The following is a 25,380-nucleotide window of genomic DNA, read 5'->3' on the forward strand; positions in this document are numbered from 1 at the left end:
GCAGGCACAGATATGCTTTTGAATCTGTAGAGTAAAGCACACCTGTATTTTATTTGGAAGCAGCATGTTGCATATAGAATGTGTTTTGAAGTTGTGACCTGCTGGTTGCTCTGGGTTGCAAGGTACACTGAGATATGAGTGTATTGAGGGAAGGGTGTTAAAGAAACAGAATTGTTTTTAAAAAGTTGAGGAGTGATGACACAATGTAAGTAATGGCAAGATGTAATTTCCAATTCAGGACTATATAATAAACTGTAGTGTATTATTTGATTTTTTTTTTTAATTGAATCTAGAATTAGGTTTGAACTCCCGTTTTTGTTTCGCAATTTTTACGCGATGATCGTGGCTACATCTCAAACACACATAGATATGAATCTCTTTTTGAAAAAGAGGGAAAGGGTTAACAGATGCTAACCATTCACAAGAGGAGATAGTGTAGTCTAAAATAAAAGACATGATTTCATTTGCTGCTTTTCTCATGATCACAGAGTGCAAAGTTGAAAAGGGTGCCATTTAATGGTTACTTTGTGTGAGTGAGAGAGGTGTACCATTCTTGTGCTTAATTTTCAGAAAGCCTATCATTGTCAAAACTATCCAGAAAGTGCTAAAACAACGATATAATCTATAAACTGAATTCACTGGTATGTACAAAACTGTTTAATTCTTTATAAAAATGACATAAGAAAAGAAGATGTCTATGGGAGTTTGATAAAAAAAAAAGAGTATTACAGTGATATGAAAAGATATATCACAGGAGTAGTGTTGTCACACATAGAAGCAGGAAAAAATAAGGAGAAAGAAAAGTATTTTTCCTCGTTGTATCTCCTTACACCTCCCTTGGTGGAGCACCACCCACAGCAACACCATGCCATGCTTCTTTCACGCACAGTGCTGCCTGAAAAGCACTTGTATTTATAAGCCCGTAAAAAAATGCAGAGTGGATTTAATTGACTTTGTAAATATAGAGCACCACGTTACGCGCCGGTGTGTAAAAAAAGTGACACTTTGGAAAGTGCATGGTGCTTGTAAATATGCCTTTTTGCATTGATGTTCATTTTAAAATTTACTACCGAAATGAGATATGCTGTAGCTGTGTTGTACAAGAGGGTGCTAAAATGTTAAAAGGTAACTAGTAAATAAAGTTCTGTGTTTTACCATGTGTCTGTTATATTGAAATAAGTGTATGCAGCAATATTTGTAGGTCCAACTGTAGATTTTAAACTGCAACATAACATGAAAACTGTTTTTGTATTATGTGAAAGTTAGTAGTAAAGTAGTTGGTAGATTGGCAAGGGTAAAAATTGTAATATACTTGTTTTTTTACAGAACAATATCTACATAACTACACACAGTTACAATGCCTACAAAAGCTGGACGAAAAAGCAAAATAAGCAACTACAGTATGTTTGCAGAAATTAGTTACAAAAGGGGTAAAGTGCAGAAAAAGTGGTGAAAGAAAAAAAGCTATTGGTTAGAGGACGAAGTCATTTCTTAAAAGTATATGCACTTACTTACAAAAAATACAAAATAAATAACATGAAATTATGACTATGAGAAACAATAAAAGTCGACAAACTACATTGCAAGAACAGAATAGATTGTAAAAGACATGGACGCATCTTACCCAGGAGACAGAAGCATTTTAAGGAAATCAGAGCCAGGATGTTTTGTAATAGAGTGGGTATAAATCTACAGAGAACTATGAAGATGTATAGAAGAAAGAGAGAGGCTTTAAAACAGAGACAACGAGGTGAGAGAGTAGTTGATAAGGCCTTTGCTTTGAAGATGAAGCTTTTCATTTTTATTCCAAATAGAATGGAGACTGCTGATAAAATAGTATTGTGCATGAAAAGACAAAACAAGAACAGATTAACTTTTGTACAGTTTTTAGTGGAGAATGAATGAATATTTCTAGTACAGAGCCTTTCTTTAATGAAGAAAGCGATCTCCAGGGTAACAGATTAGTTCTTGCTATTGATGAAAGTGGGCAATGTTATGAAATGAAGAATGGCAGTCATATAGGAAAACAGGTGGTTGTACCTAGAAATGTAGACAAAGTTTTTGCAGAAGAGGTACAAGGGAAGTGTAGTCAGGCCCCTATATACAAATGGAATTGTAGAAGTATTTGTAGTTTAGACAGCAGCCCATTGATATATTAAGAAAATTCCTACGTATATTTCCAAGGCAAAGTTTAAAACACAAAATAAGTACTTTACAAGGTTTGGATCCTTGCAAGCTGAGAAAGCATAAAATTAGCTGGGACACTCACTAGCTTGCTTATCAAAGACAATGTGCCAAAGCACATTTAATCTTTTTAGGATGTTAGCTGTACACCACCCAACAATAAACACTTTAGTTAGCAGGCTGTACTGTGCGAAAACTCCTGCTTTATGTTTAGGAGAAATTAATAGGGCACTTTTGCATGGTACTATGGCAGAGGTATAAAAGGTTTGTGATGATGTGCAGTTTTGTTTCTTTGGTCCAGAACAGGATTACAGGGAAATTGAAGAGTTGATATGAGGAGGAGTTGTAGAACAGGACACATGTACTACAGTTGATAGTTTTGAAAGACAATATGTGCTGAAAAACCAGAGTATGTTTGTATATGCTGTCGACACACTCACTACAAGAATCAAACGCAGACTGTTGACTTATATTTAAAAAGTGAAATAGAGAATAATAATAACTGGCAAAGGTTTGCACTGTACTTCACTTGTCCATACATCAAGTTAAATGTAAGTAATGTTACAATAAATTAGAGGATAATAAAATGCTTCTTGGAGCTGGTTAGAACTAGTTCCCATTCCAGAAGCACTTCAAGGTTTAAATATTCATGAGTCCATTCTTATGCAAACTGTACATCCATTCAGGCTATAGTACAGGTGAGTTACACCCAAAAGAGCTGCAAAAAGGTTTAAAAGGTAGAGTAGCGTATTTGCCATTAGATGTCAAGAAACACATTGAAACAGTGGATATAGATAGAGATTTAGAGGAAGAACTAGTAATTCTTGTAAATGGTGTACCTACCAAGAACAAGAAGATATGGCAGGAGTTAGTAGATGTTACCAAAGTTAAAAAAGCAACTCTATATCTAATACAAAACAATTGTTACTTTAGAAATGTGGAAAGCCTGCAAGATATCACACATTGGGAGAATCAGATTTTTCCATCAACAGGTCAAATTGAAAAGGAGGAACAGTCCAGGACAGAAGAAATTTATGTGCATTATAGCATCCATCCTTTGCATTCTAAAGAGGTTATTGGTGATACCATTGAGCTGTTTCAAATGAAGGAAGCAAAAGGAGCTCTGTTAAGTGTGTGGGAAAAAGTTTAGATGCTTGGTGTTTCCATCATCTTTTTCCTACTGCAGTTGGTGGCATGTTACCGAGCGACCTGTGCAAATACCTGCAGCTGAGTATAGATATGGTAGACTTTATTTAGAAGACCCTAGATTTAGTCAGTGTATTCCGTATATATTTCACCTATTATTTGAGAGTGACTTGTCTGGCCTCTTATATGCTTTGAATTATATTCTAAAAACAGGAATTAATTTGCATAATATACCAGCAAGACAACTTTTGGAAAAAGTTAAAGGAAACGATGAGCACTTGGAATTACAATTTAATAAACGTAATGGCATGTCTGCGTGGGACTAATGAATATTGGTATCAGCGTCCGGGTGAACTCAAGTGCATATTGAGGAACCTTGGAGCACCTACTTGAATCCTGACGCTGAGTTGTGCTAATTATGCTTTGAGTGACCTGCTAGAATTCTTGCAAGAGTAAATTCAGATATAAAAGACATTCATCTGATGACGCCAAGAGAATTGTGCTCGCTAGACCCTGCAAATGTTTGCAGATATTTTAATCACAGATTCAAAGCAATGAAGGCTTTCCTCTTGAACAAAACAAAAGCTCTTAGTGAAGTGATTGATTTCTTTTGGCATAAAGAGTACCAAGCCTGAAGTGCTCCCCATTTTCACATGCTGTTATGGGTAAAGGATGTCCTAAAGTTTGGAACAGACGGTGATGAGTCTGTGTTGTCTTTTATTGAGCAGTATTTAACTTGCTCCATCCAAAGGAGAGTAGTGACAACATATTACGATTCCAAAATCATAGATGCGGAAAATACTGTCAGCGAAGATACAGAGCAAAAGGGAAATATTATACAAGATGTCATTTTGGATTCCCACGATGTGTCAACTCACAAGGAAGAGTCATCAGCTTTTTGTCTGCAGTCAGTCATACACTTACAGGAAATCACCCGAAAATAAATACAACCCAAGAAGAACAGATGCCTCCAAGTATATTAATAACTACAACCCTTTGATTCTGAAGATGTGGAATGCAAACATGCAAGTGCAGTTTGTTGTAGACAACTCAATTGCTGTTGCTCTGTATGTTACATCTTATATAACAGAGTCGCAGAAAACTGAGATGAAAGAGATGTGGAAGGAGATGTCAGCAGAAAAGAGGCTTACAAAGAAATTGTACAGTTTTAGTTTAAAAATGCTTTCTCAAAGAGAGATAGACTCCTATGAATGTGCAGACCGGTTAAGCTCAGCTAGCTTGTTTTCTAAATTTAGAGGAGTTCTATGGGTGAGTTTATGGCTTTTTAATACTCGTAACAGAGTACTGAAACCTTTTCCTGAAATTCAATATCTTGCAGAATTTGAGCCACACAGTAAAGATATTCTGAAGAGTAATATGCTGGATACGTACTATCCAAGAAAAAGTAATCTTCTGGAAAGGATGTGCCTTTATGAAATACTTCACATTATACTTTCAGACGTAATGTCAGTGAAAACATAGATGAAGGAAAATTTGCTGTGGTTGGATGTGAAATATGTTTGGTGAGACATAACAAAGGAAATTTAATCAACAATTGAAAGCTAAGTTGCCAAACTCCAGAGTTTTCCTATTCAGTCTTGTTACAGTTGTTTAAGCCATGGCGAAGTGAAAGTGAGCTACTTAACGAATGTTACTGTTTCAACGCTGTGAGAGACAGCATTGAGTGCTCTGTGTTTCCAGTGTATCTTCATATGTTGAGAGATGGGATTGAACAAGAAGAAACAATTACTGTTGTGATAGCAAGAGGGAGTTCTCAAAGCAGTCAAAGTTCAGCACCTGGAAGTTAAGGTCCTCTTGGACAGCCAATCATTGAAAATGAAGCTGAATGAATGAGGTGGGGAATGCAATGCATCAAGTAAGACAGGAAACTGTGGATCAAGAACTACTTAAACAGTGAATGCAGATCAGAAAGAAATCTTTGAAGAGGTAAAAGGTAAAGTAGAACCTGGGTTTCTGCATGAGAATAAAAGGTGTACATGTTCTACATACAAAACAGTTCTATTGTACATAAGTAGTCAAGCTGGAACTGGAAAAAGCATCTTGATTAAAGTACTGGCACGTTACCTACAGTAGACAACAGAGTCCAATTTGTTGTGTGTTTTCAGTGCACCAACAGGCTCATAATGTTAAAGGAGTTACCCTTCATCAATTGTTAATACTGCCTGTTGATCATGACAACAAATTACAATACAACAAATTATCTGGTGATGCCTGTCATGAAGTGGGAAGAGTATTAAAGAAATCAAAGCTACTAATTATTGCTGAAGTCCGTATGGTGTCTAATCTAGTGCTAGTTTTTATAAATTTAAGAATGCAGCTAATATTTAAAATGGACTCCGATGTACTTTTTAGAGGAAACACTTAACAGTATTTGGAGACCTGCTACAACTAACTCTCGTAAAAGGACAACCTGTATTCAAGAAATTACTACATAATGAAAAATGAATTCACTGGGTATTGGAAATGTAAACATTTGGGAAAACATTCAATACAAAGAGTTAATCCAAAATAAGCGCCAAGCATCAGATTATGCAGATGTACTCAAGGATATAAGAGTGGAAGTCCTCACAAAAGAGAGAAAGGCAGTATTACAAAACCGTCTCATGAAAAATTTGTTTCCAAAAATGTTTCGGCTGCTGAAGTAATGTACAATTTTGTTAAGGAAATGAAGTCTATTTTTTGTTTGATGACAACTCTTGAGGAGTGTAGTAAATTCAATGAACAATTATTGCAACTGGAAAAAGAAGAGATTGTTGAAATTAGCGCAAATGATATAATGGAACAGCAAGGAGGTACAGTACTTCTAATAGAAAAACTGAAATCGAAATTGGATGGTTTAGAAAAGTCTGTATCAAAAACTGCAGGATTAGAAAAACATTTACATATCTGTAAAAATTGTTGTGTAATCTTACGTCGTAATTTAAATGTTGAAGAAGGGCTAGTGAATGGTGCAATGGGTAAAGTTTTGAAGTTTGTTAATTATCCAAACAGAAATGATGTGGAATACTTAGCCATAAAATGTAATGATATTTCTGAAGCTAAGCAGATTGGTAGATATGTTGTACATTTCCTACTTGTGAAAGACTTGTATGTCCAGCGAAATCAGTTCCTAGTGCCTTTAACATAGGCAGTAACTATTAGTAAATCGCAAGGTTTAAGTGTAGATACAGGCCTTGTTAATATTGGTAGTAGTGTATTCAAAGAAGGAATGTCAGATGTTGCTTTGCTGTGAATTAGAAAATTGTCTGGTTTATTTCTGATTGATTTGGATGAGAAAAAAGTAAGTACTGATGTGAGCAGTGTAACGGAGTATAATCTGGAGTGAACTGTAATGCAAATGTAATGTTAAATGGACTATATCATTTGCCTCATTTTACAAATTCTATTAAAGAAAAGGTAGATAAACAAATATCTTCACAACTGTGTAGTTTACCTGAAGAATTAAGAAGTGATAGAAGTATTATACATTATGCTACTGGAATAGGAAAACTCAATGATGACTGTACTGGATCAGTATTGTTCTCTCAAAGTCTTCAGCAGAATGCTCAAGAATTTCTAATCGTAATGCTAGGACTATTAGATGAAGAAGATGTGAATAGCAATGAATTATTTAGTTTACCTTACAAATGGACCCATAACTGTGAAGATTGTGATTTTACGTCTAGCACTGAAATCAATTCATAATGATTCCTCTACTTGACCTTACCAGATTGTGCACCTGTACCGTTTGAACATTTAACTACAAATGCCCATAAAGATATGACCTGTCCAAACTGCAGATCAGAACTTAGGTCAACATTGTTTCTACAGATGTATGGAAAATATATCATAGTCATGCTACAACGATGCAGAGTGGACTGTACTAAGTTAGGAACTAAAATTACAAACTTCAAAGCTACACAAATTTCCATCTCAAAAAGAATTTTCATACTAAAGCAATCCTATTTCATAGTTATAATGAGCTTCTGTGCTCATTTCTTTGTTTTTTACGATTAATTGATTGATTTTTCCCTCTATTTCCTGATGAGTCTTCATACAAAGCACTGTTGAAAGTGAACAAGTATGAAAGATGAAAACAGGCATTTATTCACCCAGGCATTCTCCAGGCACTCACCCATGTATCCAGGCACTACTTATACACTCATTCAAACACCCAGGCAGTACCCATGCCCTCATTCAATCACCCAGGTACTCTCCATGCACTTACGCAATCATGCAGACACTGTGCATTCATTCACCCAATCACTCAGGCACTATCCATGCACTCACCTAATCACCAGGTTCTAACCTCGGACTCACACAATTTCCCAGGCACTACCTTGCACTCATCCAATCACTCAGGTGTTATGCTTCATTTACTCAGGCAGTGCCCTTGCACTGATCCATTCACTCATACATTGCACTTATCTATTCACCCACGTACTAACCATACACATATCCAATCACCAAGGCACTACCTTTGCACTCATCCAATATCCCAGACACTACCCATTCACATATCCAATAACCCTGGCACTACCCTTGCACTCATCCATTTACGTATGCGCTCCTCCATTCACTGAGGCACTACCCATGCACTCTTTCAATCACCTAGGCACTAGCCATGCTCTCTCCCAATCACCTAGGCACTATCCATGCACTCATCCAATCACCCAGGCACTACCCTTGCACTAATTCATTCATTGAGGCATTACCCATGCACTCATCCACTCACCACTCATCCAATCACCCAGGCAGTACGGATGCACTCATGCAATCAACCAGGCACTACACATACATTCTTCCAATCACTCAGGCACTAACGTTGCACTCATCTGTTCCCTCTGGCAGTATGCATGCACTCATCTATTCACTCAGACACTTGCCATGCACTCATCGAATGATCCAGGCACTAGCCATGCACCCATTCATAGGTCTACACACACATCCATTCACTCATGCAGCCACTCATACGCACACTCACTCACAAATACAGCAACTGACCTATCCACTCATGCACCCATAGAGCCACTCATACACTGTCAGACACTCATAGAGCTATTCACACAGACCTACCCACTCACCCATAGTCAATCACACTGTCACTTACTCACCTATACAGTTACACACACCAACTCACTTATTCATACAGAATACTAACACATACTTACTCACCTATAAAGTCACTGACACAAGCACATACTCACCCATACAGCCACTCTCACAATCACTCCCTCCCACATACAGTCACTTATACGCTCCAACACAAATACTACCTTTCACATATGCAGTTACTCACCCATATAGCACTGAGACATCCATTCACTCACTGACAGCCACTCAGATGCACTCATGAACCCATACAGCCAGTGATTCACCCACTCACTCATCCATGCAGGGTGTCACACACACCCTCACCCACCCACACAGACACTCAGGCACCCACACAACCAATCAATAACCTAAGTTGGCACACATGTACCTACTCACAAACCCATGGAGCCACTTACACACCAACTGACAGACTGATAACATACATTCAGACAGATTAGTCACTCACCCATACTTTCACTGAGACATGTAGAATGACTCACTTATACAGTCAGTCACGCACCCACTAAATCATCCATACGGGCACTTATACACCCACTCATTCATCAATACACCTTGGCATATATATGTTCAACACTTTTTAGAAACACTCACAGTCACCGGATGATGTCATCAGTGTTGTCACTGACCGTGTCATGAGTGATGTAATATGTGAGGTCATAGCAGTGCATTGCAGTGGCTAACTATACCTGCTAAATTTCTCTGGTTCTGTATGCTGAAATGTCAGCCTAACTATAAAGCCCCTGTAACCTTTGTTTTTTTTGTCAGTGAAAAAAATAAATATATATAGACCCTTGTGAGGGACGAAACACGTCATGGCGACAATGGTCTGTTTGGAGCAACAGGAATAAATAGCCAACAGTAAAATACTTACCGGCTCTGTGCTCTTTCTTCAGCCGACAAAGCGAGCGAGAATCGAAGGAGTTGTTTTGCATATATATATATATATATATATACATATATAGTGGCAAACTTACTGGGCATCTACGCAAATTATAGAAGGCAAACGCCGAAACGCGTCTGGTCGCTGTGGGTTCCAAATAAAACTTTGAACTCGCCCCTGAGAGTGCTTTCCTTTCTTCAAAAAAACGAGGCAAGTCAGAGCATTGATAAACAGCGGGAGGCACCGCCCGCGAAAGCACCCGTTCCTTGAGTGCGCGAAGTAGGTGCGACTCGAAGTAGCTTCATATATATATATATATATATATATATATCCACAAAATCCTCTCGTTCCAAGCAAGGATGACAAGCCACACCATCAGGTACTTTGAAAGTTGTTTATTTGGGCATAAACAAACGACGCGTTTCGAGCTCACGGGCTCTTGGTCACATACATATATAGTGGCAAACTTACTGGGCATCTACGCAAATTAATGTTAAACGGCATGCTTACGGATAGAGAATAATTATGCCATTAGTGATCTCATTCTTATGGGATTGCTGACAGCTCGTACATGGGAGCATGCGAAGGATGAAAGCTGGAAAGACAAAATTAATATGGAATAAAAAATATGCACTAATCATGATGCAGAAAGTGTGATTATAGGTTAAGGTAGATTTCTTACCTTCCGTACTTACCTGCATCATAGGAATTTTACTGATTACTGATAAGGCTGGGGGCGGAAGGAGATGATGCAAATTGGTTGTTTGGAGGTGGGCCACACAGTCATGTTGTAGGGATCAGAAACAATTGGGTCTTGGTGCATCTTTGGAATGCACAGTTGTCTTAGAGATTGAAAGCTTTGTAGTCCAAAAATGAAAGAAGAGCATCTAAAGCTGGAATTGGGAAACTCACTCTTTAGGTGGTTTTTGGAGTGAAACTGAATCTAGGGTGCTCATAGTGAAGATTCTTTTGATGGGACTTGAAAACGGATGTTTGCAGAACAGTGTCCCATAATATAATAAAAATATGTTTGATGTTCAAGAACAGTTTGGAGATGGAATTATTTCCAAAGAAACAAAAATATCTGGTTTGTAATTCGTCATATCTTACCCACAACTCTATTCATGATTTACATTTTGCAGGGAACACAGCAGAAGTGCCCATACAATAATTCTTACAGAAGGAATATAAATGGATGCCGCCGAGATTGTGCCCTATTGACGTGGATGACAAAATGTTGTAAGGGATATTTTGGGAAAGACTGTCAAGGTAAGTTTGTCTAAGCTTACTAAATCAACTCTACTTAGCAAAATAATATAATAGCAGTGTTTGGTTTCTGCTTTTATCTGTTATTTCACCCCACCACCATTTTCAAAATACACAGACAGGGGTATATTCTCAATGAAGTGGTGGTGAGAAGCGTTAGCCTTCTTGGCTTAACGCCTCTCATCGCCACTTCTGAAACGCATGGCTCCATCCTATTCTCAAGAATGTAGTGCAGCCTGGCCTTTCCCCCTTTCACGACTTAGCACCAATGGAGGCCACCCTTGCACCAGAGTGCAAAGGTGTCTGCAAGCAGGGAGGTTTGTTTATGTACAGGAAGGTGTCCCTTCCTGCACATAAACAAACTAAAACAAATGAAGCATTTCTCCTCATTTTCCCAACTTAAGACCAGGATTTTTCTGCTCTCAAGTTCGACGCTGCTACGTATTATCGCCGCCCTTGATAATAGGTGGCAGCGTCAATCACAATGGGTGTTGCGGTGGAATGCCCACCGCAACGCCCCTTTCACGCTAAATTTAGTGTGAAAGGGGCCTTATTCTCAAGGCAGTGTTAAGCCACTGAACATGGCTGAAAGCCACGTTAAGTGGGTTAATGCTGCCTTGAGAATAGGGCGCCAACCCTATCTCCACGGGAACGTCAGAAAAAGTGACGTTCCTGTGGCAATAGGGGCCTGAGAATACGACCCTTGGTCCGTGGTGTTTTCTTTCACATTTTCACTATATCCATGATAGCATTGTCCAGAAAGATGATTTTGTCCCAGCAGCAACTCAATTAATTCACATATTTTGTAGCTCCGAACCACCATTCTTAACCTTTTGACTTCTGTGGACTCTAATCATTACTGGAAACGAGACTCCCACCACCCCAAATCAATATTGGAATCCAAGGATTCCCACTGAGTCATTCCTGGAAGCCGGTGAAACACCAACAATTTTGATGATTTTAACTCAAAAACAGTACTCAAAAACACAGAAACAAAACATTCATCAAACAAATACACACATGATGAAATATTTTATTTAATTACAAATATAAGAAAATCTAATTTTTTATTTAAACAGAAAGGTTGGAGCTTTTTTTAATTCAATTGAGGCCACCCATTGTAAATACCATATTATACTTAATGCCCTTGCACTGCTCTACAAATCAATCTGAGGATACAGACTTAGGCCCTCATTAGGATAGCGGTTTTTCCGCATCCTCCGGGCCGGCGGAAGAGTCCGCCAGCCCGGAGGATGCGGAAAAACCGCTGCGGAGCCTTCACATGACCCCCCGCCAGATTAGGATGGCTGGGGGGTCAGGAAGACCGTCCGCAGCTTTTCCGCCGCGGTCGCTTTCCGACCGCGGCGGAAAAGCTCTAACATGTCTGGCGGTGTCTATCAGACACCACCAGGCATATTAGGATGTCAGCATTTCTATGCCTTTCCACGGCGGCATTTCCGCCGTGAAAAGGCATACAGACTTTTGTTTGGGGGCCTGTTGCGGGCCCCCAGGGGTGAAGTTGGGGTGTGGGGTGCACATGGGGGGTACCTATGGTACCCCCCTGCATTTGCGTGCACGAAGCGGCAGGCACCTCGAGGTGCCTGCCGCTTTGTGCATGCAAATGCACTGCTTTCATTTTTAACCTTGCGGCGGGTGCTGCTTGAAGCAGCACCCGCCGCAATGTTAAAAATACAGGATGTGACCGCCACCCTGGCGGTCACATCCTAATTGCACAGGAGGGACCGCCGCTGCCCCTGCGGACGTTCCCTCCTACTCTGGGGTGGCGGACGGACGCAGGTCCGTCCGCCATCCTAATCGACCCTAATTTTTAGCCTCCACATTTGACAGAACGCTTTAAATGTTTCAGTTTACATTTTACTCCTTTATTTTCATACACTTTTATCTCAAAATATTATTTCATTTTATAAGCAGTCCCAGCAGCCCCTGATGAGTGTGTATTGCGAACCCCCAGGGGTCCTTGGACCACTGGTTAAAAACGCCTAACTTAGAGAAATAAGCTATTTGCACATTTCCCTTTGCATGTTCTGCAAAAATATATATTGGTTCTTACAAGTGATGGGACAATAGTTTGTTGTGTCAGCATGAAAGAACAAGTGAAATTCAAGCTCATTTGGAAATTGGTTCTTGGTTTTTCTACTGTGGGCAACCAAATGTTAATTGGTTTCCTCTTTTGCTGTAGAAGTAACATTCCTTCAATTCTAAGAAATTGCAATAAGCCTTGACTCTAGCCAGCAATTATATTCAGAATAAGTGGCCCAGAGGTGTTCTTGTGCTTCTTGTTCTTTTTATGCACCAGTCTATCACCATATCACCCACTTGCTTTTTGTGGAGAAAAGCTATGGACAAAGTTGCTGACACAAATTTATAATAACACAGATATATCCCTCATTGGCAAAGCATTTAAGCAATTCTCACTCTAGCTTCAAACCCTCATGAAGCACTGAAAAAGTTATCCTCCAAGTGGGTAACCTGCTACTCGTGGCACCTGACACTAGCCAGAAGACCCTATTCATGCTGCTCAATACAGCTACGGTTTTGACATCATATATCAAAAAATGGTATGCTACCAAATATTATACAGTATATGCAATATCGCACAGGTATTTGTCTTGCTCACCTCCCTTTTCCAAAATTTTACATTAATTGTCCATTAAAGCAAAAACTCCACCTATTGCACTTGTAGTTCCTGTTTGTTCCCCAGTAAAATAGCTTTAGTTCAATCCTTTCTAACCTAGATATTGAACTCCCAGGAAGTGTGTTAATAAACTACAATTTGAAATCTTGGCTGTATTTTTCACACGTACCCATATGATGACAAAGACCCATAATAATTCCAAGCGCTCCGGTATAATAAGTTGTGTAACAATAAAAAGAACAGACTTTGTTTGGCCCTTATGTTGGGGAAACCGGTTGTAATTAGACTGAAAATGAAGGAGTTTAAAGTAACCCAAGCAAAAGCACTCCAGGGTTGGGAATACAATGTATGGGAACATATCCATGAAGCAGCTGTATCTAAAGATTCTGAAACATTTTGGAAGTTGGTCGCAAATGGTCATGATAGTCCTTCAAGATCCCTATCGGACACAATTCCAACTGTGGTCGGGCATGCCCATTTTTCGGATTTGTATCAATTACATCAGAGTTCCAAGGTGGCTCGATTAGCGCAGCCTAAGGATGCAGATTACCCTCTGACAAGCTCTCTTGAGATGGAGATGAGGGACACGGACCCAGTCAAGGCTATTGCTCCAGGCAAAGCAGCTGGTCCCGATGGGATCCGATTCCCAGGTGAACTCTTTTGGCATATATTGAGACTTGGACCCTCTATTTTAATAAATTGCCAAATTTATATTTTAAAAGGGGCCACCGTCCTTGCCAGTTGAAATGCAGCCCAATTAGTGGCCGGTCTATAAATAAGGCCTGCACAATTCCCCGCTAAACAATAGGGCCCTTAGCTCTATAGACGTAGCCCAAAAGGTCTTTAACAGTCGATTATTAGTCAAATTAGACTCTTGAACTGAGGAACACCATGCTCTTCCCCCCCTCCAAGCAGTTTTTAGAAGAGGGATTCGTACGATTGACCAGATTTTTAGATTTTTACTTATTTATTGGAAATTTGTGGTTATGCAAAAAGCCCGTCTTCATCTGGTCTTCGTTGATTTTAAATCGGTGTGTGATTCAATCACTAGAGCCAAACTGTGGGTTGTGTTAGGGAATAGTGGAGTGCAGCTTGATATTCTGAATATGTTGGTCCGCCTTCATCAGGACACCTATGCTCAAGTAAAATGGGGCCAGGGAGGGAAGCTGACAGATTGGATTGAGATTAACAATGGAGTATGCCAAGGCTGTGTCCTTGCCCCAACACTTTTTTCTCTGTATCTCAATGATGTGGTATCCTATGTAGAACATGATCTAAATGATGCCCCATGCTTGGCTGGTCAAAACACTCCCCTTTTGCTATTTGCAGAAAATACCCTTTTTACATCTAAGACCCCCAGGGTCTCCAACGGCTGTTGAATAAATGTGAACACTTCTGCACTGAGCGCGGGCTTACGATAAACCACCCCACAGCCATATGTATGACCCTTAACCACCATAAAACATCCAGTGAATCTATAATGTTGGGGGGATGAGAGTCTCCGACTATCAAGGGGTCATGTTCACAAAATGTATGGCATGTCTAGATTTATCCCATCAATCCGCTACAATATTGAGGTGCTATAGAACGTCCCGCATTAAATCTATATCCCCTGCTCTTAAGGTCTATACAGATAAAGCAGAGGGCAGTGCCCTGTATGGTGCTGATGTGTGGGTGACATCTAATTTGACCAAACTTGGAGTAGCGGAGAACAACTTTTTGAGAGCATTGACCTATCTCCTTAGTAGTACACCGTTGATACAGCTAAGAAGGGACATGGCCCTACATTCAATAATACACAAGGCCCAATTAAGACCATTGCTGTATTGGATATGGCTGAAATATTCTGGTGACCTGGAGGATTTTCAAGAAGCTTTTGTGGAGGTGATATCAATGACTGGTTGTTCCAAAATGAAAAGGCTATTATATAGCCAAAAGCTCCTTGTTTAAATTGGGCTAGGGTAATTTTGGTCCACCACGGCCCTAGCAACTATTTTGTCGAGGTCTGTACTTATAGATGCATATTGGGCCCACGTTCATGACAGAGAATTCCAGAATGTAACGAAGAGTTCTCTTAGTTAATTTTTCCTAGACTTTAAACTTAACACTCAATGGGCCCGTTCTTGGATTTTATGAACTCTTAACCAGCAAAGACCCTTTTTCTTAAATTTCACTATAGCACTTTACCTCTAATGCTACTCCTGGAAAAATTGAATCATCCGATTGCAACAAGTAGCCTATACCCAGTTTACCAACAAGCTGATGAATCACTAGTGCACTTCATGTTTTTCTGTCCAGGTTATACCCGCCCCAGGAAAACATGGATTATACCTTTATGCAGACAACTAGGTTGTCAAAAGCGTGGGATTTGTTATGCAGATCCTACGCACAGAATCTTCACAGGTAGTTGTCTGTGCGGTATTAAAATATATACACTGGTGTTGGTATATTAGAAGCAAGGCCATCAAATGATAAACATCGCTGATCCATTTATGTTTTTCTCATATGGTTTTAATTATTGTATTGTTAGTGCATTGATGAAATATATTTTTTAAACTGGCATAGCATAGTGAGACAAATTGGGGGAAAGTATTTTTATGCCCCTTAGCTATTGCTATTAATAATTTGTGAAATGTTTTATTGATATGTTTCATAGTCTGTTTTACATTGTCAAACTGTACATTTATAGGTACTGTACCAATTTAGGGTCTTTAATGGGCGGACAGCCCAAATAAAGTTTTTTCGAATAAACCACAATTTCACTAGGCACCAATACCACAATAACACAGTCTCACTATTGTAACTCTGGGATGGTATTTACACCGTGCATATCCTTGGTGCAAACTCAAATACAAGCTTCACTCAAGCGGCTGGACCGTTAGTCCCAGGCTGAGGTTTAACATCGACAAAACAGCGATAACAGTGAAGCACTTTAGGCTCCTAAAGTAAGGCAGAGAGACTAGTGTATTTGCAAACCATGAAGATTTATTAGTAAATTAGCAAAGGATAAAACTCAAATCATTAAGGATTATCAATGATAAATGGTCAGTTACATGAATGTCTCAGTTACATAGTTCAAATCAATCCAAAGTTAGAAAATATAAAGCAAAATGCTAACAGTAGTCATAGAGCAAAATCAAGCAAACTAAGTTTCCCTTGAAGGAAAAATTCCCTAAAATGCTAAGCTAAAGGGAATTCATGAGATAAATCAAGCAAAAGGTGTCAGCAATTAAAGCCTCTTAAGGCAAAATTAAGTCAGGATTTAGTTGGGTAAGTGAGAATGGATTTGCTCAAGAGTCTACCTCTTTGAGTACAAAACGAGACTTCTAATCTCTAGAAAGTGGAAATGTGCATTGCAATCTAAATAGCTCAGCAATGTACAATTAAAACATACAGTTCTTTGCAGTGAAGAACAATCCCTCCCTACTTAAAAAAAGAACCAATCACAATCTAATATTACACAATAAGACATTTTCAGGCTTCATACCAGACATCGCTCGGTGGATGTTTTCCATGTGTGGGGCCCTGCAAGAGATATCTTCTTGCAAGATGATACATCACAGTCAACTTGTACCAGGCACAGGTGTGGAGATTCATTATTCAGCTCTCTGTGAACCACACAGATACACAATTCTCACAGAAAACAAAACATTTGCAACTTTCTAATTAGCTACTGCAACTTGGCTCCTGAAACAAGAGAAAAAGAAAAAATGCATTTAGTTTAACATCAGTTACTCAAACTGTGCCCTCATTAACTGTGGCTAACTTAATGTGCAAATCATTAACTATGGTCAACTTTAACATAAAAAATCACACTTTATAGATATGTGTAAGTGTAGTACAGATTCGTACAATGTTATATAGGGCAAAAACCATGGCAGAATATCACCACTATCAAATCGACATAATCCATTCACAGACTGTAAACCAGAATCCATTGAATTAAAACATTTGATAGAGTAGGACCTTACTGAATGCTGAATTTATAATCTGTGAAGAAGTATTTCATTAAAACAAAAATTATACCTTGCAACTAAGAGCTATTGACCTCGCGTTACAAGCAACAGGTACCTTTGGTCTAACAGACTCAGCTTTAACCACATGCCTTGGCAATGAAACCATTACAGGCTTTCTCAGGCCATGGATGGAATGCTGGCAAAGACGGATATTTTGTGAACAAGTTTAAACCAGTTATCAGAAACTGCTTTCTCAGCTCTGGGCACATGTTTAAGCATTCAGGGAATCCCTTTTAACTCCCCTAATCAAAAATATTTGAACCAGCAAACCTAGCTCCCATGTGGCGCAAAATATATGGAAAAATGCAAGGCTCCCAACTCTTGCAGTGTGCCAAGTCTTATCACATGCCGGACACCAAACAGTTGGATTTTTCCAAAACATGCCAATACTCAGGTCATGGTGGCTACTGCGGATGAAGGTTCACCAATCATATTCATAATGCTCAAATTGTCGGTGGCCTTTGATACTGTCTCGCAAGAGGCACTTCTAAAGATTATACAACAACCATGAATGGTGTCTGAAAACTTCTATCTTTTAGTCCTCTCCAGCTGGAACTAGTTTGTGAAACTGCTCTCCATCTCTGAACTCACCTAATTCATACATTAATTTGAGGATGTCTCACCACACTATTCACTCATGCTTAAACTCCACTTTCGCCCTGAAATAAAGTACCTCTGGCTCTCCTTAAAGTACTATGCTTTCAACTCCAATTTCCATATCTATCTTCGACCAAGAATGGTTAGTAGAGGCTTCTTTGCAATGATATAGGGCATCAGACACCTAGAGGAGTAGATGGATAAGTGCAGCCTCAAACTGAAGGGACAGCATGGATGTTGATATGTGAGACCCCGCCGATTACCTGTCTCATCCTCCATTCCTGTCCCCTTTGTTGCCTACTTAACAGCAACATCCTCATAAATATAGCAGGAATTAAAGGAGCCATAAATGAGGCAATTCCTGCAAGCCAGTCTGAACATTGTACTGGATAGTTATGCTTCAATCCTAGCAGCTCTTCTCAACTACTCGACAGTGCAAATTAGCTTTTAATATATCTTTTAAGCTGCTAACTCAACTATATTTTTTTTAAAAAGGGCAGCATGGTATAACTCTGTTTTCCAAAACATCTTTTGCCAAAATTACTTTACAAAAATATATTATACATTAACATAATTGGAGTCTATGGCACAAACACGAGATTTAGCTTAAAATATTTATTTGCAATTTATCAACATAGTTTTAAATGGAAGATTTGAACACTTTCACTGAAGAACATTTTGTAAATAATTTAAAATATATTTCTAAATGTTTGGGGTTCGTAAAAGGGGTAAGGATAGGTCAGAATTTCCATAGGGATACCGTTTTTTGTTTTGCTTACATTTTTGACACCATTTGATCGATTTTCACAAAACATTTCCAAAGAAAACGTTCATTGGACCGACTCGTCCTGTGCCCATCATGGACTGCTATGCCCGCAAATATTAAATCACTCATGGCATGTTAAATGATATCATTGATGACATAGCTCATTAGATTTAAAGAACAGTGTTTTTCAAATTACTAATAAGTATTGCAGTTCCCATGGTAACATGTGAGGTCATAGGCAGTGCATGATGGGGGCCCAAGTTATAGTTATAGTTAATTGTCCTCATCAGTGCCCATTTCAGTGTCCTTGGTGTAACCAGGGGTCCGTTGTACTGCTGTTAAATAGGTGACCACTCCCTGTCATGTGATCTCTGACCACTCTGATGCCTCACAGTTGCACCTAGCGCTATTACTGCTGCACTGCATTCTGGGCGATGAAGTCCACCGATAAAGCCCATTGCAGTGAAGGGACTTCAATACATCCAGTGATGCCTCCAAACTGTGTTGGTTGGTGTATTTTCGCCACTGCAGCCATACAGCAACTAAAACCGAAGCTCTGTAATTTCTAATTTCTAATTTAATTTCTAATTTAAAATACTTGTAGAGCGCAGCGTCCACCTTGCGGTTTCTTGGCGCTAGGGGGATCGGCAACTGAGGTGAAAAAAGAAAAAAAAAAAAAAAAAAAAAGAGACCAGGGAGAGATGAAGGGGATGTCCCCCTTATAAGGTAAAATAAATTCTGCCTCCTCTCTCTATATGATTGTGTTTTTATATTAGTTAAAACCCTCAAAACTCCACAGCATTATATGTTTACATGTGCCCTTTTCTTATCACTCACTCTATATTATATATGTATTTATTTGTGTGTGTATATATGTATATTGTCTGGGAAAAACGATTGTTAAAGTGAAGTATTTAGGTGTTGAAATACAACAAAAATTAACATTAAAAACAAAAAGAAAAAACTTGAATATGTCAGTTATTGTTTATTCAATTAAAGTCCGAAACGCATCTGCCTTAGCGTTTCAGGGACCTTTTGAATTGCCAGCGCTTCAAGATCCAATAAAGTCGAGTTCTAACCCCCGGAGCTGTGTCACACTCTTTTCTGTGAGGGAGAGAGACTGGATGCAATATATATATATATATATATATATATATATATATATATATATATATATATATATACATTCACTGAACAATACAAAAGTTAAAGTGACATCATAGTTAGGTGAAGATCTCGTTTAAAATGTACTAACTTAACTTACTTCCTTAACTGAGATAACTATAACTTGCACTCTAACCATGCCAGTGTGTTCATCAATTATGTCATGAACATGTCTTGACTGATGCAGTCTGTGATGACATAAGAAGAGCATGGTGGGGGGACAAGTTCTAGTTAGCTCAGAAAACTGTAACAAGTGAACCTGAGTGTTTTTATTTATTTAAAATTTTACTTTTTAAACTGACATTTTCACCTATCTATAATGTCACTTTAACCTTTGTTTTTTTCGGTGAATATATATTCCTGAGTGGAATTTCTCAATGTGTTTGTTAGAAATGGGATTTCTGGTTGGCTAAGGCTTGCACCAAAGCCATGGAGAAACCAACACTCTAGTCAGGGCAAGGGAGTTACGCGCCAAAGATAACCCCTGCTCACCCCCGTGGTAGCTTGCCACGAGCAGACAGGCTTATCCCGGAGGCAATGTTGTAAAGCGTTTGCGCAACACACACACACAGCAGCAACACACTAGGTACACCACAAAAAGGAACTCCACGCAAGGTTATATATAAAAATAGCCTGTGTATTACCATAAACACATTAGATCATAATCACACAGGTACACTGTGCCAACTGGCACTGGGCAATATTTACAGGGGATTATGTATATAGGACAGGGCCACGTGGGCCACTGTCAGAATCAGCACTTGGTAGAAATAGTACTTAGAATGTAGAATATTTGTAGCACAAGATAACACTTGTAGAACACAACCAGTAACTACCGGTACAAGGTAGGTACACACTACGCAATCCTCATAACCTTAGGCCTAGATCATGCAGAGACACAAACTCACTAGTATAACCTATACTAGGCAAAGTAACCTTCTAAGCATGAACACACATTTAGAGGTATAGGCAAAAAGGTAATGCATATATCACATTAGACAAGTATCACAATTGGCAAAAGATCACAGAACTGACCCCAGGCCAACTTGGCATCTCAGGGGCTCACAGGCCCAATGTCCAGAATGTCTGGGCTGGCTGCGCGGGCAGCCAAAGAAGAATGCGCAAGGGTTCTCAGGGCCTAAACATAGCAGCTGCCCACTAAGTGCAGGGCAGCTGGAGAACTGAGCCTGGCACCAGCGTGCCTCCTGGCTCTCCTCTGGGCTCTTAGAAACAATAGGGCCCAAAGCAACGTGGGGGCCTCATGGGCTCTGAAACAATTGTGCCCTCAGATCAACGTGGGAGCCCTGCAGGCTCGAGATACAAAATGCCCCAGTCGTTGGAGCCTCTCAGGCTCGAAACCACAATGCCGCCGTAAGGATAAGGAAATAAAAGCAAAGCGCTCCCAAGTGCTAGGGTCCCCAAAGTCCAGGGAAAGTTCAGCAAAAAGTCCTTAGGAAGGCAGGGGGGGCAGAGGCTGGGCCCAGGGGCCAGCTCACAGGGCTCTCCAGGCAGGGAGGCAGTCCCCAGTGGCGGTCCTCCTGGCACCCAGCAGCAGGCCCCCCTCAATTTAGGACACAGAAGAACATTTTCATGGGGTCACAGCCCCTCTTTCATACACATATTCCTTTGTCTCTGGCTGCAGGGTGGGGGTAAAACCAGACGCAGGTGGTTCTGGAGCACTCTGTTGTGCTCAGCCCCTCTCCCTATTCACAGGACAGGCTAGGGACATCGGTCGCACCACAGGGGCGGAGCCAGCATTGTGTAGGGAAAGCCCAGCCCTATTCAGGTCCCAGGTGCACCCCTCCCTCACATCAACATGCAGATCTCTCCATTCACCACCGGGGCAGACACATCCTGACTCCTGGAGCCAGGCACACCAGCCAGCTCCAGCCAATCAAAAGCCAGACAGTCAATTAATCTTTATTACACAGACATGCCAATTTCTATAAGTGGCACTTCCACACTAGACACAGTAAATCTGCACACATCATCGCACAGCATTTACTCTCACAAGTTCGCGCATACCAAACTTGACCCTGCACTCCCCACGCATCAGGAACTACCATGGACACACACATTCCCCATACATTCCTATGGGAGGGCAGGCCAATCTTACAACATGCACTCAGAGTGCGCACGCACTTTACACTGGGACACAGTGTTAAAGTGCGCAGAAGCCCAAAATAACTAACACCAAGTCACATACCAAAGCAAAAAGTTTAGGGGTGAACCTGCCAGAAGGGCCAAGTCCAACAGTGTTCATACATATTTCTCCTCCTAATGCCTACATTATAATATAGATTGTCCTGTTTTCTAGTTGGGGAGAATTTCTCACCCCAATCGCTATAGGTAAGAATCAAATAATGCTTTTCAGTATTTCCATGGATACAATGGTTTATTAGTTAAGGAAAGGAACAAATGTGCATGGGACATGCTGGCACCAGCCATGTTCAAGGCCCTTAATGATAGAACTATACAAACTAAATATAATTATCTAACAGAACATTACAACAACAATCTAAAACAACATAAAAAGCAATAACAAAAGATTAATCCGATACACTACAATTATTCTATGACTATTCTATATGATTTCATGTAACAATATTGTTGTTTGTGTCCTCATAAACGGTCAAAACTATACAGTTCTAGTATGGCTGTTCCTTCAAGGATGCTCCAGTGGGTTCACTAATCCACCTTGTATTGCTAAACTCCGGGGGCCTCATTTATGAGGCTGTGCGTCACTTTTACGCCGCTGGTGCATCACTTTTTGTGACGCACCAGTGGCGTAAAAAATGCGCCTTGTTGCGCCATATTTACAAAGTGACGCATCTAGGTAGATGCGTCACTTTGTAAACCCCTGCGCCACATTATACCTGCGCCAGGTATAATGTATGCAAGGGGGGCGTATTGACGCAAGAAAGGGTCGTAGAAGTGACGCAGTGAAATCTATGAGATTTCACTGCGCCACTTCTAGGACACAGATGCATCAATTTCTTACGCCTGCCTCACAGCAGGCATAAGACTGACGCAGGCCCTTTCAGATGGGGCTTGCCCCACGTGAAAGGATACATTGCTGGAGTTGCGTCACTTTTGTGACACACTCCAGCAATGCGTCACTTTTGCGCCATACAGATACGTCAGAAATACTGATGTATCTGTAACTCCTTGCGCAATGATGCGTCATACTGTAAATATGACGCATCATTGGTGTCGCAAGGAGGGCGCAGTGAAAAGTGACGCATCGCTGTTTTCACGCAGCGATGCGTCACTTTTCATAAATGAGGCCTCTGGTCCTCAGCACTCTAGCCTGTTGTGGCACGCAGTGAAAATATCTCACTGTGTTTTTATATTGCATATCTTGGCAAGCTTTCTTTTATCCATCCAGTGATCAGTTTTTTATTGTGTAGTCCCTACACTATTTATGTGTTTAGGAGCCAATATTGTCATATTCATTGCTTGGAATTATCCAGTTTTCAAATGAAGTTTGTGTTATTTTCCACAATTTGGCCACCATGTTTACGTGCCCCTTGCGTCCCAAGGTCACGTTGCATTTGCTTCATGGTATCCCAATCTTCAAGCGGAGGCTTACTAAGCTTGCTGAGCCTTCTCTCTGTACAGAAAGCTGTTGTCAGCAGCCGTCTTAACGCATGGGCACACTGTGCAGCTGCCCAGGGGCCCCACAAGTTTACGGGCCCCATGCTAATCAATTTTATTGATAATTTACATTTTATTCCTGTGAGTGGTGGTATAGGCAGGGCCCTTTCACTGCTTTGCCCGGGGGCCTATAATGCTGTTAAGGCGGCCAAGGTTGTCAGAGCCCGGGGTGAGTGTTTAGATGGCCTTGTGCGGTGTGGTAGTCTGTCATCGTCTATTGCACTTGTGCCTTAAAACCTATCTACGATGCTTCTTTTTTTTTACTAAATGCACCATTAATGTGTTTCAGCTTACTTTAAAAATGCAGTTCCCTCACAAGATCATAGCTATAACTTGCAAACTTGATCAGTGTCAATCCTGTGGGGGGGGCTGTCAGCCTGCCCAGCAAGACAGCCCGGATGGTGGCAATGGAGGCCCTTGTAGCCTGCACAAGCTTGTCCCACATCGTCCCTTGATGAATCGACTCCTCCACATAAGAGGTGAATCAGTAGTTAGTTACAAATATCTTTATTTGCATAGAGAAGAACCACCAAAGGACTGGTCGATAAGGCGGCTTTTTAAATGTCAGCACATTCTAATCACTCTACTTTCTTCATTCTAGGTGACTCTTCTACATTCCAAACACTCTGCACCAGGTGCAAAATCTAACAATTTCCTCTCAGAGCATGCTTAAATAAAATACTGAACAGTCACTTTTCAGAAAATAAAGTATATCCTGGCCCACCAAGTCCCTCACAATGATGCTAGGACAGCTGACTGGGAATGCCGTCTTCATCGGCTTCTCCAAACCAACTACTACTGTTAAACTGTATAACAACACCCAGCAAAACCGTCACGTCAGCATTGTATGAAAAGCAATCCTTCATCTCCATGCTCAACTGTGCCTTTACATTTGATTCACAATAAGCTGAAGTAACCAAACCCATCAATCACTGTCTAGACATTCTCCAGACAAATAAAGCAATTCACCCATAAGACTCAACAACAAACTACCTGCAATAAATAGTCTCCTAATTGAAGTACCCAAATACACACACACACCCCTGAAGGCAGCACTCGGCCCCCCCCCAGATCATGAAAAAAATAATGACATCTCATCTATTAGAATAAACATACACCTGCCCTCCACTGAAGGCAAAGCAAGCTTCAAATGCCAATATACACTGCACAGGTGGACTCACCAGGGAACCCCTGCATACCTCCTCTTCACACTCCGAGGCTGCAAAAAAGTAAACTCACCTTTGCTAACTGTTCATTAATAATGTCCTACATCCATTTCACAAAGAAAGAGAAGACGAGGTACCAACCTCTCATCCTAGAGACACTATAGAAAAGCAACCCGTTCCTCTTGATATGTGTTCAACCCCCAAACGTATTTAATTCTGTAGGCTAAAAATCTTGAGTGACACACAAAACTGTCCAAAAATGCAGAACATGCATCCACTTATCTGAGCTAGAATTTGGAAGGACACTTTTGCTATCCTGCACAAATGTAATTTAAGTGTGCATTACTGTTCTATTCCTCTTCTGGAAACGCCGATCCAGCACTCGGTCTTGGATACAATATCTCCAAATAGATTGAGGACTCGAATGTCCTGGGTTGTCAATTCAAAACAATTCTCAATTTCTTACGGGCTAAGGTGATACCGCTAACCAGAGGTTCTCATTAAAATGTGGTATTATTCATTGACAGCTCACAATGACAGGAATGGTATGAATTTGCTGAACATATTTTTGTGCTGTAGCTTGCCCCGGCGGCCCGGAGTCCCCTTGTAACAGCCGAGGCGTGTGCAACGATGGAGTCACTGGGACCGGAGAATGCGCGTGTAACAGTGGCTTCAATGGAACTTCCTGCGAGCTGTGCCTGCCCGGAAGGTTTGGGCCGGAGTGTAAATGTAAGTTTGCCTTTATTTCTCAATTTCAGAAAGCAGGG

At 40.4% G+C, this 25,380-nt stretch overlaps 1 protein-coding gene across 1 annotated transcript in view; it reads left to right on the forward strand.

Moving 5' to 3' along the window:
- STAB2 (stabilin 2) overlaps positions 1-25,380 on the forward strand; it is a 944,658-nt gene that overhangs the window by 789,930 nt on the left and 129,348 nt on the right. The window contains exons 55-56 of the mRNA XM_078674824.1: positions 10,468-10,594; positions 25,193-25,342. Of these exons, the coding sequence (XP_078530950.1) occupies positions 10,468-10,594; positions 25,193-25,342 (277 nt within the window). The remainder of the gene's footprint in view (positions 1-10,467; positions 10,595-25,192; positions 25,343-25,380) is intronic.

The sequence above is a fragment of the Lissotriton helveticus genome, chromosome 1_1, assembly GCF_964261635.1.
Source record: "Lissotriton helveticus chromosome 1_1, aLisHel1.1, whole genome shotgun sequence".
Lineage (NCBI taxonomy): Eukaryota > Metazoa > Chordata > Amphibia > Caudata > Salamandridae > Lissotriton > Lissotriton helveticus.